Here is a 16385-nt window from a genome sequence, read left to right on the forward strand (position 1 = left end):
TGTTACATGAATTACGTATGATGTTTACATAAGTACATTTTTACTAATTTATTTATTCTGCAACATTCTCGTTTCCATGATGATTACCCTCTAATTAGGGTCTCTAACGCTCAGCCAAAAAACTTGTATAAATTGTAATCAAAACTTTTACCCTATGCCAGTTCATATTCCTTCTTTTCAACTCAATGCACATTTTTAGTCCATCTAAGATACAGAAAAAGTAATTTAATTACCCTAAAACCAGTTCACCCCGCAAGAATGTGTAGCTTACCTCTTTCTCTCGTTTTAATATGTCTACTACCTACATTTAAAAAATAAAGAAAATCAAGTACGATATAAGCAAATGGGCGTTTGAGAAACCACGCTATTTTCTTTTTCACAAGTAGTTTAGTTAGTATGTGAGTCTGCACCTAAAGTCAGCAGGATTCTAGCCAATTCCACTAGTTCAAATTGATTGAAATGCTCTTTCTTGATTTTCCATTCAGTTCCTTGACTTCTTTTTTATTTCTTGTTTGTTTATTTTTTTCCATCTCCTGTGTAAAAAAATAATGTATTGGTGATCGCTTAGATTGCTTCACTACTAAGAAATCACCAATCCTTGATTCTTGTAGCAGCTGTAGCACTACTCAGTGTCAGATCTATGAATGAAAACCTTGATCCCTTATAGTGAAAAGTTTTAGTGTTTCCTAACAACACTTGTGGACAAACAGAGAATCATTTGACATCCATTCCATAACAGTTTCCCCTCTCTGATTTGTTGTTTTAGGACTCTAAAGTGGAGATTTTACATTAAAATCCCCTGTTACTACGATACTTGTGTTACTATTCCGCTTAAAACTCTGCAACAATGTCTAATATAGGTAATATATTAACAAGATATTGAATGTGATGTGTAACACCAGTAGATCACCAAATCGTTAATCTCCATCCAGAAAAATCCTGAACTCTTTCCTTTTTATATGGTCACTCAACTCGCCATAGAGTGGTTTGTACCTACCATGGTTCTTTATTTGCCAGTCTCATATTTTATTCGCAGTCTTTATTTACGTAGTCACAGACTGATTTACTAACTATTTTTATTCAATATGTTCTTTATTATAGATAAACCGCTAGCAAAGAAACCTGCGCAGAAGCAAATATCAGAGCAGCAACGCGCAGGAGGCCCTCCTCTCCAGTGGTGATCGTCCAGAGATCTCATCGTCTCTGTTTTATCAGCTGTGTGGATCGTGTCTCGCTCGCGCCATTTTGTTTACACTACAGCTACTTACCATTATCTATATCTATATTGTATTATGTAAGTGTAGGCATATACAAGCGTACAATATTAATTGGACAGACTAATGTAGCCATAGACATATCCAGGGAGCTTGCGTTTTGGTGTGAGGTTAGCCACTAAGTGGCAGTGTCCAGGTCAAAGAATAGAGTGCCGAGCAGTGGTAGGATACTGAGTGAGACATGGCGGCATCACAGCGGCGGAGGGGTATTTACCCCACCCTGCGTGAACTAAAATCGCAACGGGTCTTTTTGTAAGCGGTTTACCTATAGTCAGTATCATATTATTTGGTTCTAGTGTTACAGTCATTGAAGCGGTATGTTTTGATTCATCAGATCCTTAGTAGCAGTACACCTTTTTAGGTCTAACATTATTAACTTAATTAGTATTAGTGTGATTGATAATTTACTTCTACTATCAATCCGAACAATAAGTTTGTTTTTCCCTAAGGCATTTGAGTTTGCAATACTGTTTTTCCGTACGGCCTTCATCTTTACATTTGAAGACTACTTTACTAAGGTCTGGTTCCTTACATGTGTTGGCACGATGACCAGCTTCCAACGTCTGATGCATCTTGTTTCCTTTTTCTGATAACAAACCGACCAAACTAACCGATGTGAGTTGCCTTTTCTTTTCAAGCTTTGATGTGTCAAGCATTTGTTGTATGCCCATAAGCAGGCCTCCTAGATGGCACTTTGACGTCTGTCATACTTCCAAATCTTTTGACTCCTCTAATGCTCCTCTTTAACAGCTTTGAGAACTTTTGCTTCAGTAGTATCACTGTCGATATATTTGAGATGCGCTCTTAAACTACTGACTTTCAATCTCATGACAGATCCTATTTTTATTAGTGACAGCTGATCTGAGAGCATTTTTCGCTGAATCACATCATTTAATACATACTTCTAGTTTTAATACTCATCTGAGATATGAGCATTGGTGTTATGCATTCCCATATTCATCAAATACACTCCATACTTCTAATAAGTGGTGTAATTTCTTTATATTTTCTAACGACTGCAATGTTAATTTCTTTCATTCCCTTAAAGGATTCCCAGCCTTCACTTTATCATTTATGAATGTTTATTTGGCCATTTATTCTCTGACGAATCTTGGTACCCCTATTTTAGACCTGATCCTCTTTTATATCAAAAACATCCCAGGTGGTATTTATTTCTATTTCCACAATAATCTCTCTCTGCATCTTACACACACTTCTTTAACCTCGTTCTGCCTACTTATAGGTATGGCCAGAGTATATTGTTCATGTATGCTAACATTTAAGGAATCTGTGTTAGTCTACATATAATACCTCTTGACTCTTCATCTTACTTTGTTAAGATATTCAGGAATCGTTCCTCTGCTGCTACAAGTCTTGCTTTTAAGAACATGGGGTTTTGCTGACTGATGTTTAAATTTATCTCTTTGTGTTACGATTGACTTTCAACAAAGAAAAGAGTATAGATGATTCTGATCGAATATTGTCAAGCATTTGCTTGACGCTTGTCCTCTCTTTTTGGGTTCATAGATACTAACTCGTATCCTCTTTATTGTTTGCATAGATGGATCATTCATTGTACAAACGTTTGGTTTAGGTTATATTCTGTGAGGAATTATTCGTGTTTTGAAATAGATTTTGAAGTGACTTTCATCTAATCCCCGGTCCATGCATTTGCTATGAAAACACTACCGAAAGGATTGGCCTGGTTACCCACCACCACTTTCTTCCCCATCCCCCGTGTGCAGAAGTTATCCTGTTGAAATTCAATATTTTCAACGAGTTATATGCTACATTTTAAGGGACAGGTAAAATAATGATTTATAATAGGGAAGAATGACTCTTTCGATATAAATATATATAAAATATATTCTCAATTCCATAACCATTTTATTGCGCCTTTAACACTGAAACCCAAATGATGCGTGCTATTAACAATGGCAATTAACAATATTGTTATAAATAAAATACCACTATTTTAGTTGATAAAATTTTAAGAGTTTGTCCATTTATTCAGAAAAATACAAGTTTCAATTATTTTTATTAGCTGTCTTATCACATGTTCCTGTATTTTTAGCTGCTTTGATCTCTCTCTTTATTCGTTCTTGATCAAACCAACTTATAAATCCCCCTTTGTAGGCTTTAGCACTGAAAAATAAACAACGTTTTTTTTCAAAATAGATACAACTTAATGTTTATTTTTACGTATTTTGATACATATAGCATAATATTATTTCGTTCTGAGTAAAATGTTACAACATTAGTACTGCATTAGTAGTAGTATTGCATTATTATGAAATATAGTATGTGAATTAACACCTAGCCATGTAAAAATTAAATACATAGAATTGTTTATAATTTTGAACTATATTTTGCATTATTTTGTTCTAGGTCCAATAAACGTACTCTTCCGATATAATATACAGAATGTTTCCGTGAGATGCTGTCTCAACTTTGAAAAATAAACAAAGCTACTTGAGATGTGGTATTTAAAATACCGGTACTGAACTGTCAACTCCCTCTCATGGGATGGAAAAACTGCAACTTTTCAAAAGTCCCACAGCTCTGTTGGCCTTGTATTCAACATAGAACACTTATATACCTAGCTACCTTAGCTACCTAGGGTCCTGGAGACAGCTGAATTTAGTAACAAGCGGATGTGCACAAAGAAAACGCGATGTTATTAACTGTCACTATTGTGCTTTCAATCTTGACAGTCAGCCTTATTCAAAGACTGGTTACTCCGATAATTAGCTACCTACGTGAAGTATAAACACCTTACCACATGACGTCACTCGTTCCACTACCGAACTATTATTACCCATAATACAATAATACTTTAGTTTTCACTTGCAGAAGATATCGGGTTTACAGCGGTCTCACGCAACAAAGACCAAACAGGCCGGAGTGCTGCCCCCTCCCACCGCCAGTTGCTAAGTCACACTATCCATCCGGACAAGGGCATCTATCACTCGTTACGTATTTATAACAGCTAATTAATTATAAGCGTGCTTATCATCTGTTATTACTTGCCTGATTCAAACTTCTTTGTTGTATGAAGCTTTAAAAAGTATGTATGCCACTTTAAAAACTATTGGAAAAAATATAACGTATAATAAAAACAAACTACTTTTAAAAAGTCAAAATGGCCTCTAGCAAGTATGACATTTAATTATAAAAATATCAAGAAAAAAGTATTATGAAGCCAGACGCATACTTATTCTCAGTGAATGTTGCGGAGCTGTGGGACGGGTCTTGTGACGTCAAAGTATCAAAAATCCGCCTCAACAGTGTCAAACTCTGTTCTTGTGCCACAGCTTGGGCAAAATAGAATAAACACACCTTGATATATCGCATACAGCGTTATGACAATAATGCGCCCACATTTTTTCTTTTGCGGCTTTGTAGATGTTATTGTTATGTAGATTGTTATTATGTAGGTAGCAGTCTCCAATATATCACATCTGTCACGGCAATGGATTTCAAATGTTATTTTCCCCTTTGAAGTTCCTATTTTTGTCGGGACAAATGTGATTCGAACATGGGCAAATTCCAAGGTGATCGCCTCGGAGTAGCGGTTATGAATCTTTGCCGTCGACCCCACAGCTTTTAGACAACTAGCATAGGACTTAAACTAGGGTATACTTTTTTTGAACTTTAATTATGATTTTATACTCAGATGAAAAGGTTTGGCTTGTTGAAGTTTAATCATAACTTTAAAACTTGCGATAGACTTACTTTTTAAACCCCATCTTTCTTGCTTGTAGAGTTATTTTGTAACTTCTAGGTCCTCTGCGACATATGAACACAACATTATCGAAAGTATTGGGCTTAGCTCTGCAGTAAGTTTTTTTAAACTTTTCTGGAGTCATATTGATGGCGGATTTAACTTCATTTGCTAAAGAGAGAGAGAAAAAACAAAGATCAGCCTACTTGTCCGCATTTACAGGCGAAACAGGTATCAATTGATATACGAAAAATTCTTTCTACATTGTTGGTAGAATATATTTTTCAAGTGTATTGTTTAGTATTTAGTATTATTCTGTTTGGTAAAGTATCATCATAGGGACCTTTAAAAGTACCGTATTTGCTCTATTATATGTCCTGGAATCCCATTTACAAATCAGATCTTATTTTCGTAGCATGACGAGTAATTTATCCACCTTTAAAAAGACACGTGCTAAGTAGTTAGGACAGCCCGCACCAAAAAAATCTAATGACGTTGAGGCAGTGTTGCCAAATGACTACTGTTATCAGCCGTGATCTCATATTTCCACTATGAGATTGGTATGGTTACATAAGTTTTGCTTGATTTACATGCTGTCTGCAAAACAGATGGCTGGAATCAAATGTACATTATTTTGTAAGATAACAGTTGTTGATATTTGTTTATTGCAAGAGGTGTTGAGACTTTCTCGAGAACAGATTAGTAATTTTTCATGCGGGATGCTGTTGTGACTTTTATTTCACTCTGCACTGAGCAAGTTATGTCAACGCAAAAATATAAACAAACAAATCTAAATTTGTATTGTACCTAGGCATGCTACACAGGTAAGACCTTATTTGTATAAAGGCGTTCAGGTTATATAATAGTTCAAATACGGCCTTTACATAAACCTTTTTGTTATGATTTTACCAAATAGAATAAAATACGAGCATTAGTTCATGCTCTTCAGCAGACATTATTAAAAATTAAAGTATGCTATCATACCATAAAACATTATTTCAAATATATGGTTTTAAAATATTCAAAGGACCAAATAAGATTATCTACAACACCATTATTCAGACGTTACCTAGTGTTATATGACTACCTGGGATACAAAGGCTGCCAGGAATTGTGCCTGTTCTCCATGTTTCACCATGATTTCGGACATCTATCAGTAACACTTTGTTCGATTTCCTCAGTTTCCTCAACTCATTGTAGCACACCAAAAAGTCTTTGTCACTTGAAGAAAGTCTCACAGGAAAAAGTAGTAGTTTATTTTCTGCATAACAAGAGTAGTGACATATAGGTAACAGAAGTTTCATCACTTAACAGAAATACGCATAGTTGTAACGTTGTTGATTAGCCATAATGTTAGAAAGTAACATACCGACGTCTAACACCGTGTAGGATGGCTCGTTTGAATTGCTCAGAGCAATATTGTTATATTGTATGTCTGTTGTGAAAAAATATAGTTTAAATAAAACCATTACAATATGACTCATACAATAGTGTTTATATGTTGTCAGGCGAGGAATTCCTATTTATTTGATTCATTTATTAACTCTGATACAAACATTAAATCAGATTAATTCATTATACCCCTGTTTTCTGAGCCATATTAACATGGTAATGGGCTTGTTTGTTTCCGTGGCATATCACAATTATACAGACTGGATAAATAGATAATATAGATAATGGAAATTACAGATAAATATATTTAAAGACGTGACAAGAAAGAAATTTCTGTAGTTCTTATTTTAAAGGAATGCAGGTCATGTTATGTTCGGTAAAGTAAAATTACGCTGAATTTTTCGGAAAGGGCTTATTCTTATTCTTCTATGGGGCCAACTGCCATGCACTTAAGCTTCAAGGGCCTTTTGCGCACCCCGGAAGCACACCATGAGGCCTATCAGTTTATGATTTCAGCAGTTCCACAAACCGCCGAAAACAACCTATCAGGTCCTCCTGGGGAAATTCACCACCCTTGTCCAAACTACCAAAGATGGCATACCACTCTCTTGATATTGAAGGGCGACCAAAGAGCAAGTGTTCAGCAGTTTCCTCCTGCTCATCACACACTCTACAAACTGGATTCTCGCGAAGGATACGAACTCTGTGAAAATGCTTCCTCAGGTGACCATGTTCCGTAATCATATCCATAACCCGAGAAGACACCGATCTTAGTGAGAGGTCAGATGCCACCCTAGGGGAAGGTGACTGTAGAACCACTCTGCTCATTCTCAGACCTGGATGCAGCTTCCACCTTTTCTCATATTTAGCACGAACCCATTTTGAGGAAAGGACTTCCATAAGGGCGATTGAAACAGGTTGATTTTGTTTACAAACTCTACCTAAAAGATTAAATCTCAGACTAACTTTAATAAAAATGTATCTGAATTAAATTGATGTGTTCTATGTTTCTGTATTAATTATTTACGGTGTTAACTACGTCTTTTATAGCAATGCTTCTCTAGTTAACATGGTATTAACCATTCTTTAGAACCTGTGTTAGCAGTCTATTACTAGTTATAAATTACTACTACTAGGTGCGAAAGTGAAAAGATAAAATTTACCTTTTATTTGAAATAGTGATAACTTATTTTTACGTATATTTCATATCATTTCATTTACTTGCCTGTTTTCTTCTTACCTAATATTTAATCATCATCAGTACGTTCTTACCATGGCTGTGTAGAACACTGTGTGAGGCGTTCAGATGGAGTGGAGTTTGAATTCGACTAGAAAACCCGCTTACAAGTGCGTTATGTATAGAAAAATTGGCTTTGGTACATCGGCTTGTCTTTCGAGAGAATTGATGAAAAGTATAATTTACCGACTGTTTTAATATTAGTGAATACATTGTTGTCAAATAGATGTAATAAATTTAAAAACTGACTTGATAATTTGGCATGTAAACCCATGTTATTGAACTTGATGTATAACCTTACACACTCTTTGTCAATAAATAAAGATTGTTTTATATGACACAAGAGTAGAATTATGAAGTTAACATATGACATTAATTACTGTTATTGTATGACGATGGTATTTTTTGTAATTTGTACATTTCCAATTTTTGTAAATTTACAGCTGATTATAGTAACATATACACACTGAGAATAAGTTAATAATATATTTAACAACATTTAAGATGCTTGAATTATGAAATACGGTCATATAAATCCTTAAACTCAAAAAATGTTCCGAGATACATGATAATAAAATTAACATTAAGGCATTTACTTTTCAAATAATTTTAATCGTCTAAATAAATAAAAGGCCATTATTGATATTTGTCAGTGATTTGAATGATTTGAGTGAATTGATTAAATTTTAAATCCATACAAGTATAGAATAGAATAGAATAGAATATATTTATTTTTCGAAAGTAATTACAATCCATCACAACTAAAATAATCTGGTGCAAAATTATCAAAAAAGATGGTAATAATATTAATTCACATATAGTCTTAAATTAATGACTGCAATAATTAAACTACACAATATCACAAATTATCATAATTAAACTAATAAAAATACTATATATAAGTTTAAATGCAACACACATATTCTAGTATATATCCAATATATATTTACTTTCAAAAACATAGGGCCTCTAAGGCAAAGCCTGTGTAGAGGTTCCTTCTCTAAGATTAAACATTTTGCGCTACAAAGATTTTTATATTTTTATTTAACCACATAAAGTCCCTCTACATAAATGCAATTGTGGCAAAATAACTTCAACAAACCTAGCCGATTAGAATATTGTTTGTTTCTTTACGATATAGATTTAACACAAATTAAGCTTGTATATTAATAAGGTGATCAATATTATCTTTTTTTAAAAGCCAAAACTTCAATTTTTTTGCAAACAACTTAGCATTTGTACAATTTGCAATGCTTTTCGGAATAATATTAAAAATTCTAGGACCCATAAAACAATAACTTTTTATAAAAAATGTCAAATTTGGCTTGGGTACTTACAAACGTTCTTTATACCTCAATTTTTCTTTGTAACAATTATTTAATTCATTCAAATTCCCACTTTTTATGAAAAAATTTTTAATACTTTATATACGAACATATATTTTAAAGGGAGAATTCTTAAATCTACAAATAAAGGCCAAGATGGTTCAAATTTACTTTTTCGTTTAATTAATCTAATAATTTTCTTTTGCTGTGTAAAAACTGGTTTCAAATTGTTGTCAAAAGTCCCACCCCAACAGAAAATACCATATTCCAGTCTACTGTTTACTAATGAAAAATACAACATTCTTAAGACATCTTCCGTGCACATGTTTTTCAAAAAATAGAAACATCTTAGTGTATTGTATAACTTTTTCTTTAAACTTTCAATGTGTTTCTTCCAATTTACCTCCCTGTCTAAAATTACTCCCAAATATTTCAAACTATAAGTCTGTGATACAATTGCACATCTATTATCGCAATGGGTATTTTTAAGCAAACAGTCTATACATTTATATATAATTTCATTATCAAATTCTTGCTCACTTCTTAAATTGAAATTTATGTATTTTGTTTTTTCCGGACTTAAAAGCATACAATTGCTTGTAAACCACCATTGAATAGCGTTCAAGTCTGAATTCATGGCTTGCTATATTTCAGTCCAACTATTTTTTACGTAACACAAAGCTAAAGTATCCAGACGCTGAAAACACCACAGCCACAGCGTGAAATGTTTATTAACGTGTAACAAATCTCAATTCTCAAGTAATTCATGTATTCAAACATAAAAAGAAACAAAATGGTTTGTAAATAATAAATAGTTTTATAACAAATTAAATTAAACTTCAGAAAAAACCAACAATAGCCACCGATTGTTTACGAAATATTGATAGAAGTGCCCAAATATGGCACATAAATTATTAAAATCATATGAAAATTTGCAACGGTAGTATAATTTTACAGTGTAAATAAACGTAATTCTATTTATAGTTCCTGAAGTATGAATATGCAATATAAAAAGCAATTTCCCCAGTAAACTATGGATGTGATGTGAAAAATAAGCATCACACATTTGCTCTACCTGGATAAATTTGTATGCCTTATAAACGTTAAGAAATATGATTAATTTTGTGAAGTATCACATTAATGTTTTTAAAACAGCTGCCATTATAAAACCAGGTAAGAAGTTTTTACTGTGTTTAATATTAAGATAAATCTTAATCAGAGGCAGTCATAAAATATAACTAAGCTATGATAACTACGGGAAAATACATCATTAATTATTATTTAAAGAAGCAGATTTTCAAGTTCTTTTATAACTTTGAGGATAAAAAAGGAATAATAGGAAGAGCACTGATATCCACAGTTTTGATTTCTGCACAGCTAGGAATGAGTTCTATGATGGTGCATGTCCAACCATGGAATTTGACAGAGCTGCCACTCACTAGGCGAACAGAAGTTCACTTCTGTCTGCCGGATGGATATAAAAATTCCTTTTCTGTATAAATATCTATCTGTCTGCCTGTCAGACGACATGAAAAATCGAAAGTGAAATATGCTATACACCAGAAATGTTGTATACTCCCCAGTGAAGCCTGTTACGCGACATGTGGTTTTGCGTACTCCTACCTTGTCCCTATGTTCATTGTGGCATTTAAAACACTGGGACAGCTTCCTTGAACAAGCCAAGTGATGCTTCATTTAAGCAGCCATGATTTAACTTTGATAGCATCCAAATTAATAAAACTAAAATAGGTGCTTTAAGACGACTAATTTCGTCTTCGGGTAGATGTGCACGAAGAAAAGGCTTCGAAGACCAGCTAGCTTATTTTCTTAGCGTGCTAACTATTCATCGCAGGAACCTAACTTAACAGCTGGGCATTAATAAATTACAGATAGTATCATTCTTCACAGACCATATAGGGCTTATGGCCTCCTTCTTCGTTGTCGAATAAATAATCTTGAACTACTGTCCCAGCGATATATATAGAGAAAGCGACTGCTACTGGGTGGCATCATGGTAATTAATGCTGGCATCATAGTAATTAATGCTACCATCACGCGTTCTGTGCGTGCGCAGTATCCACCGATACATGGTTTCAGATAGTAGTTATCTTTACCTTACGATTTACATGTTTGTAAGAAAACAGGTGAGTATGAAATAATCCTGACCTTGCATTTGGGTGTAGGATTCATTCTAAGATCAAAACCATCTGTCCAGTTGTGAGCATCGTGCTCTGGCACATAAATATTCCGTAGGTACTTAGAAAATAGTTGCTCTCCACTTTCCTGAGTGCACATTTCGAGCACAAGTTATTTGCTACTCAACCTGCATGGAGCAAGAAACTGCAGTAACAGTTGAGGATGGGTAATTTAAACAAGATTTGTAGTCCACCAACAGTTTTGTAGCCTTATCTTTGTGCAGTCGAACCGAAGTACAAACAGAAATATGCAACTATCTGAGCTTTCCCATCGTTACTTTACCAAACATGAAACTATTGTAAAGACAGCGAAGGAAAACCTCTGCAAAATCTTTAAGTTCTACTGAAACTTTAAACTAGTCTTGGGTAAAGATAAAAGTTCGGGTCCTTAACCACTTTCGGTGGTCACGATCTAACCCATAAGTTTGGTCTTCACAGACGTACGTCTGGGAGTTAAAATACTCTCTCTAAAATTATCGCAGTAGTTTTTAGTAGCTTAAGGTTGGTACACTTCAACACCAGTTAAAGCTAAAAATTTGTTTTTTTAGAAAAAAGACAGGCCGATTCCTTTTTAAGCCTTATTCTGCTCCTCCTCATGGGTCGCTTGTCTATACGTGGATCTTATCAAACAGGTCGATGGTACTTATAAAACGTGTTACAGTCACAGACAGGTTTTGAATATGCGCTCAGATCCTAAGTCCGTTGTCTTAGACCGCTCGGCATCGGCACTCCAATCAATCAATCAATCATATTTTTATTGCTTTCAAACATTTTACATTACATTTGCAAACGTCAATAAATAAAGCTAAAATGCCTACAGTTTACTATTCTAAGATTCATTATTGCACGCATACATACATTAAATCAAATTCTCTCTCTCTCTTTCATACATGGCTTCAGTATCGATACTAATTTACAAAAATTAGTGGTCCCAACGGAGTAACATGAACTCATCTACAGAGTAAAACACTTCTGACACTCAAAGGTCCATTAATCGAGCTTAAACAGTGTGGGGATGCTGACATTTTTTATGCTCTGAGGGAGATTTATTAATTAATCTGATACCAGGTAGTGAAGGAAGTTGTTCAAATGCAAGTGTTCTATGATGTTGCATCCTGTAGCTGTCCCCACCTCGGAATCGGAATCGGTGATACAGGGCTACATCCAAGATATAGAGGCAGGATAAAGTCAGAAAACCATGCTCCCTGAAGGCATCGCGGCACGACTCTCTTGGTTTCAAAGCCGAACAACATATGTTAAATCTTATATGTTGGTTCTTTCTATGTATACATAACTATGAAATACGTAAATATATGAATTAAGTAACATGTACACTCGTACCTTTTGAAGTTTATATTTTTTGTATTCACAGCGGAACATCATACTAGCGGAACCATCCATGACGACGGGTCACGCGCCGGCTTTCTTTGTATGTGAAATAGTTTTCATCATTGGAATTATCACCACTTTATTCATTAATAAAAACCTGAGATAAAGATTCATATGAGATATTTCCATGTGCCATTCTATTTCATCACTAATCACCAATTCCTCCATAATCATTACTAACGATCCGTAATATATTCACGTCCTTCAACTATGTAAAAATTAGTAGATTTAATTTAATTTAAAAACAAATAAGAGATTTTAGCATCAATAAAGAATCAGGTTACTGTTTTGACTGTTTCACTGTTACACGCAAATAACAAGCTGTAGTGAATCAGCAAGAACAGATAAACTGAAAAGAAATGAGAAGATACGTCACTGCACTCTATGGGGTACAACTGAAACTATGTGAAAGTGTTTTTACTATTCACCGCTAGATAGCGTATACGTTCAGTTGAACCCATGATTATTAATCCTTCTGATCGCAAATTTTCACTGATTTTAACCTTTTACGAATAGTGGTTGTTTGTTACGATCACGATCCCCACTATCGTAAATACTTAGCGATAGTGTCCGTTGTTGATACTAGAAAATATGTGATGCTGAAACGGACAAGCTTTTTCTATCCATTCGGATCCAATCAGATGAGTGTAGAACATGAGTTTAAGTTCCCACCTCTCGACAGCTTTCAGATTTTAAGGAAGCTCAAGAGAAAGGCGTTACGAGTATTAATACTTTTGACAAAATAGTTCTCCCTTTCCACCAAGAAAATTTTACTAACAAAAGTTTAATTCAAACGGATCCCCTAAATTGACCCTAAAGCATCTGTCATTATCAATTATTTGTACCCTGTAAAAATACAGGGTTTTCCTAAAAAAGAGAATCCAATATTAGACTTTAAATAATTTCAAATACAAACATGTCATGTACACAATTTTAAAGGCCTTTTGACGATGAAAACATTGTATTGCCTCTAATCGTTCGTGGCAATATAAAACACAGAAAATAGTGTTTCTTATAAACTTTAGACCTCGTTTTAAAACGGATGGATATAATAAATTAATTTCTACCGCTAAAATGTTTAGGGTTCTTAATGCATAAACCATTAAAAAATGACGTGTTTGCATTTGAAATGTTTGAGATACGAACATGGGATCCTATGTTTACATTTTACAGTTATTCGGCTGTAATTTTTATAATTAAAAGTGTAATTTAATTTCTTTTTATCAAAGTGTTTCGACTAAAAAATATTAAAAATATGTAATGCATACAATTTTATATATTCACATTTTATACACTTCAGAATAAAGTCCCAGACGTACGAAATTGGCCACATCCTGTAGTTAAAAATTCTTGAGAATATTTTAAGACTGTTCTCGAGGGTTGATTTTGTGGAATTAGTTTAGTCCACTATTCTACGATGTTAAGTTCCGTATATAAATTGTACAACTAAAATGTAATAATGAGAAACACTTATTAGGACATTTTTACAAATTTAGACACTGACCAGTTATATTTTTGGAACCGTAGTATAATTTTAACATACATTCTCAATAAAATTCTCTAAAACTGCTCAAACGCAACTGTTAAAACTACTATTTTACAGGGGGTGGAAAAGAAAAAAAATGTATAATTTAAAATAATAACTGTAGAAACTAAATAACTGACAATAATGGCACGTGTTTATCATACACACATAATTGGACTTTTATATTATCAGAATGGTGTGTTAGTATTATCATGAAATAAGTTATCATTTTTATTTATCTCCAGCTTTCTAAAGAAAGATCTTGCAGGGAATGAAGGATCAAGGAGCTGAGCTCGAGCCAGTCTTCGTTCTTCGCTAATGGCATCTTTCCCCGATACTGGCTCCATCATACTACTTACCACGTAGTAATACCTGTTGTTAATGTGGTAGAGAGTGCAGGTCTCTCTGAATCCAGGACACTTAGGAATTCTGTCCAAATTAATATTTTTCACAAACAATCATGACGCTATTAATATTTGAGGAGCGAGAGCTTTTCGCTTATAGTGGGTGCAAAGTAGACTGTAGGGCATCTGCTCAGGTCCACTTACGTTCCTTTTTCCAGTCGAAAAGAGGGAACGGGCTTAGGGAAGAGAACAAACACTTATCTGTTGCTAGCACATAGAATTGCATGTCATATATAAACTTTCAGACAACTGGTGTCTAATGTTCTACAAATTAACTTTTGTGAACAGATAAGATAACGACTAACAACGATTGCTTGTCAAAGCCTTCTGCTCTAACGCTCTGGCTGATATGGTAACAACAAACTAACTCTCCTCCTCTTCTATACAAGCATTCTTTTCTGATCTCTGCTACATACGAGATATATAATCTTATTTGACTTGTTAAGAAATGCTCAAGGTACATTATAAAAATTTAAATAAATTTAATAATCATGCTTCTTAAAAAAATTAATTTCTAAATTATCTTAAGATAGAAAAGTTACTCTTTTCGTGGTGATTAGAACTGTAACGTAATTGGGACAGTTATATTTCATAAAGGCTTTGTGATTTGAATTTTTGTACCTATTCTCTTGTCTTTAATGCCTACGAAACATATTCTTCTCTAAGTTTAAATAATTTTTATCTGAGATTTATTTAAAAGTAAGAATACAATGTTAACATTTAAGCTTTGAAATTCTGTGCTCCGGACTACACTACACAATATATATTTGCACTATATACTTGAGTATATACCGTAGAATGTTCCATACTTCAGTTTAATTTCCCAGTTTTCAGATCATGAACATGTTCTATAAACTGTAAACGCCTATTGTTTTCTGCTTATATGGTAAACTCGATTTTGGGATATTATAAGGTAAGTTACGAACGTCTGATATATAGTATTGTAACGTATTTCTTCTGGCTGGTTTATACCTTTCAGTTGAACTTACCACTGGGCACAGCAAAAACCGATGTGTCACTTAAATCTGGGCAACCTTATAGTCCAGGAGCAGCACACCACTAACCGCAAATGTCGAGATTCTGGGGTGCAAGGGCAAGGGTGGTTGATAGGTCTAGTCTACTGCGGGAGATGGCTGTTAGAGTTCGGTGGGGTTCGTTCCCTAACTATCAGCGGTTCTTGCTAGCCTCAACAAAGGTGTGCCGTGCCACCCCCTGCCTGCATTGACTGGAGAGGCTGGTTCTGAGCTGGCCTTCCCTTCTTCCGGGGGGACATGACTTTGAGATTAGTGTCCTAATTCTTTATTTGTTCTAACCTTACCCATCCTGAATATTCTGTCACTTCAGAAGCAGCACTAAGATTCATATAGGACTAAATGCAATTTATAAGCTTATTGTCTGTAAAAACGTATTTCTTTGTTTGTAAAATAAACATTTGCTATTCTCTCAATGTTTAGGAACCTCTGAATTAATATGGGATTTTATACTAAAGTGGTACTTTTCCTATGTGAGGACATTACATGGAAAACATCGAATCTTAGGTTCACTGTACATAGCATATAAAACAATAATACCCTTATTTTTTCTTCATATGTAATTTCACATCGTGGACCCCAGCTAGTTTATTTAGTTAGGTATCACTATATTAAGCTTCTTTCTTGCAGTAAAAAACTAGTCAGTCATCTGACATTACCTATAACAAATATATTGTTGAAATTATTTTCAGCTAAAATGTACCACAGAATTGCTCATATTTATATGCAAATAAAATGATATATGACATTTAGAATATATAAACTAAAGGTAAATGATCTATTATTTGTTTGAATAAACTGAGACAACAGAGTAGCGAAAGATTGTTGGGTCTACGTAACCGAAAAATTTTAAGCTCACATACAGACAGACAGAAGGACTACTCTTTGA

The 16385-nt window shown here is 34.1% G+C and overlaps 1 protein-coding gene across 3 annotated transcripts; it reads right to left on the bottom strand.

Annotated features, from left to right (window-relative positions):
• Positions 1 to 3248: 3248 nt before the first annotated feature.
• LOC124362464 (thiosulfate sulfurtransferase/rhodanese-like domain-containing protein 3) lies at positions 3249 to 8001 on the bottom strand. Of its 3 annotated transcripts, none has more exons than XM_046816984.1 (4): positions 7663 to 8001; positions 6068 to 6259; positions 5010 to 5169; positions 3249 to 3419 (listed from the first exon to the last, which is right to left on the bottom strand). In XM_046816984.1, exons 1-4 carry the CDS (start codon positions 7838 to 7840, stop codon positions 3302 to 3304), a joined length of 648 nt encoding a protein of 215 aa, XP_046672940.1. In that variant the 5' UTR covers positions 7841 to 8001; the 3' UTR covers positions 3249 to 3301. The 3 variants fall into 3 exon arrangements, with proteins under 3 accessions (XP_046672940.1, XP_046672941.1, XP_046672942.1); XM_046816985.1 differs by having other exon boundaries at positions 6086 to 6259; positions 7663 to 7996; XM_046816986.1 differs by lacking the exon at positions 5010 to 5169 and having other exon boundaries at positions 6086 to 6259; positions 7663 to 7999.
• Positions 8002 to 16385: the final 8384 nt, after the last annotated feature.

Source organism: Homalodisca vitripennis, chromosome 5, assembly GCF_021130785.1.
Source record: "Homalodisca vitripennis isolate AUS2020 chromosome 5, UT_GWSS_2.1, whole genome shotgun sequence".
Taxonomy (NCBI): Eukaryota; Metazoa; Arthropoda; class Insecta; order Hemiptera; family Cicadellidae; genus Homalodisca; species Homalodisca vitripennis.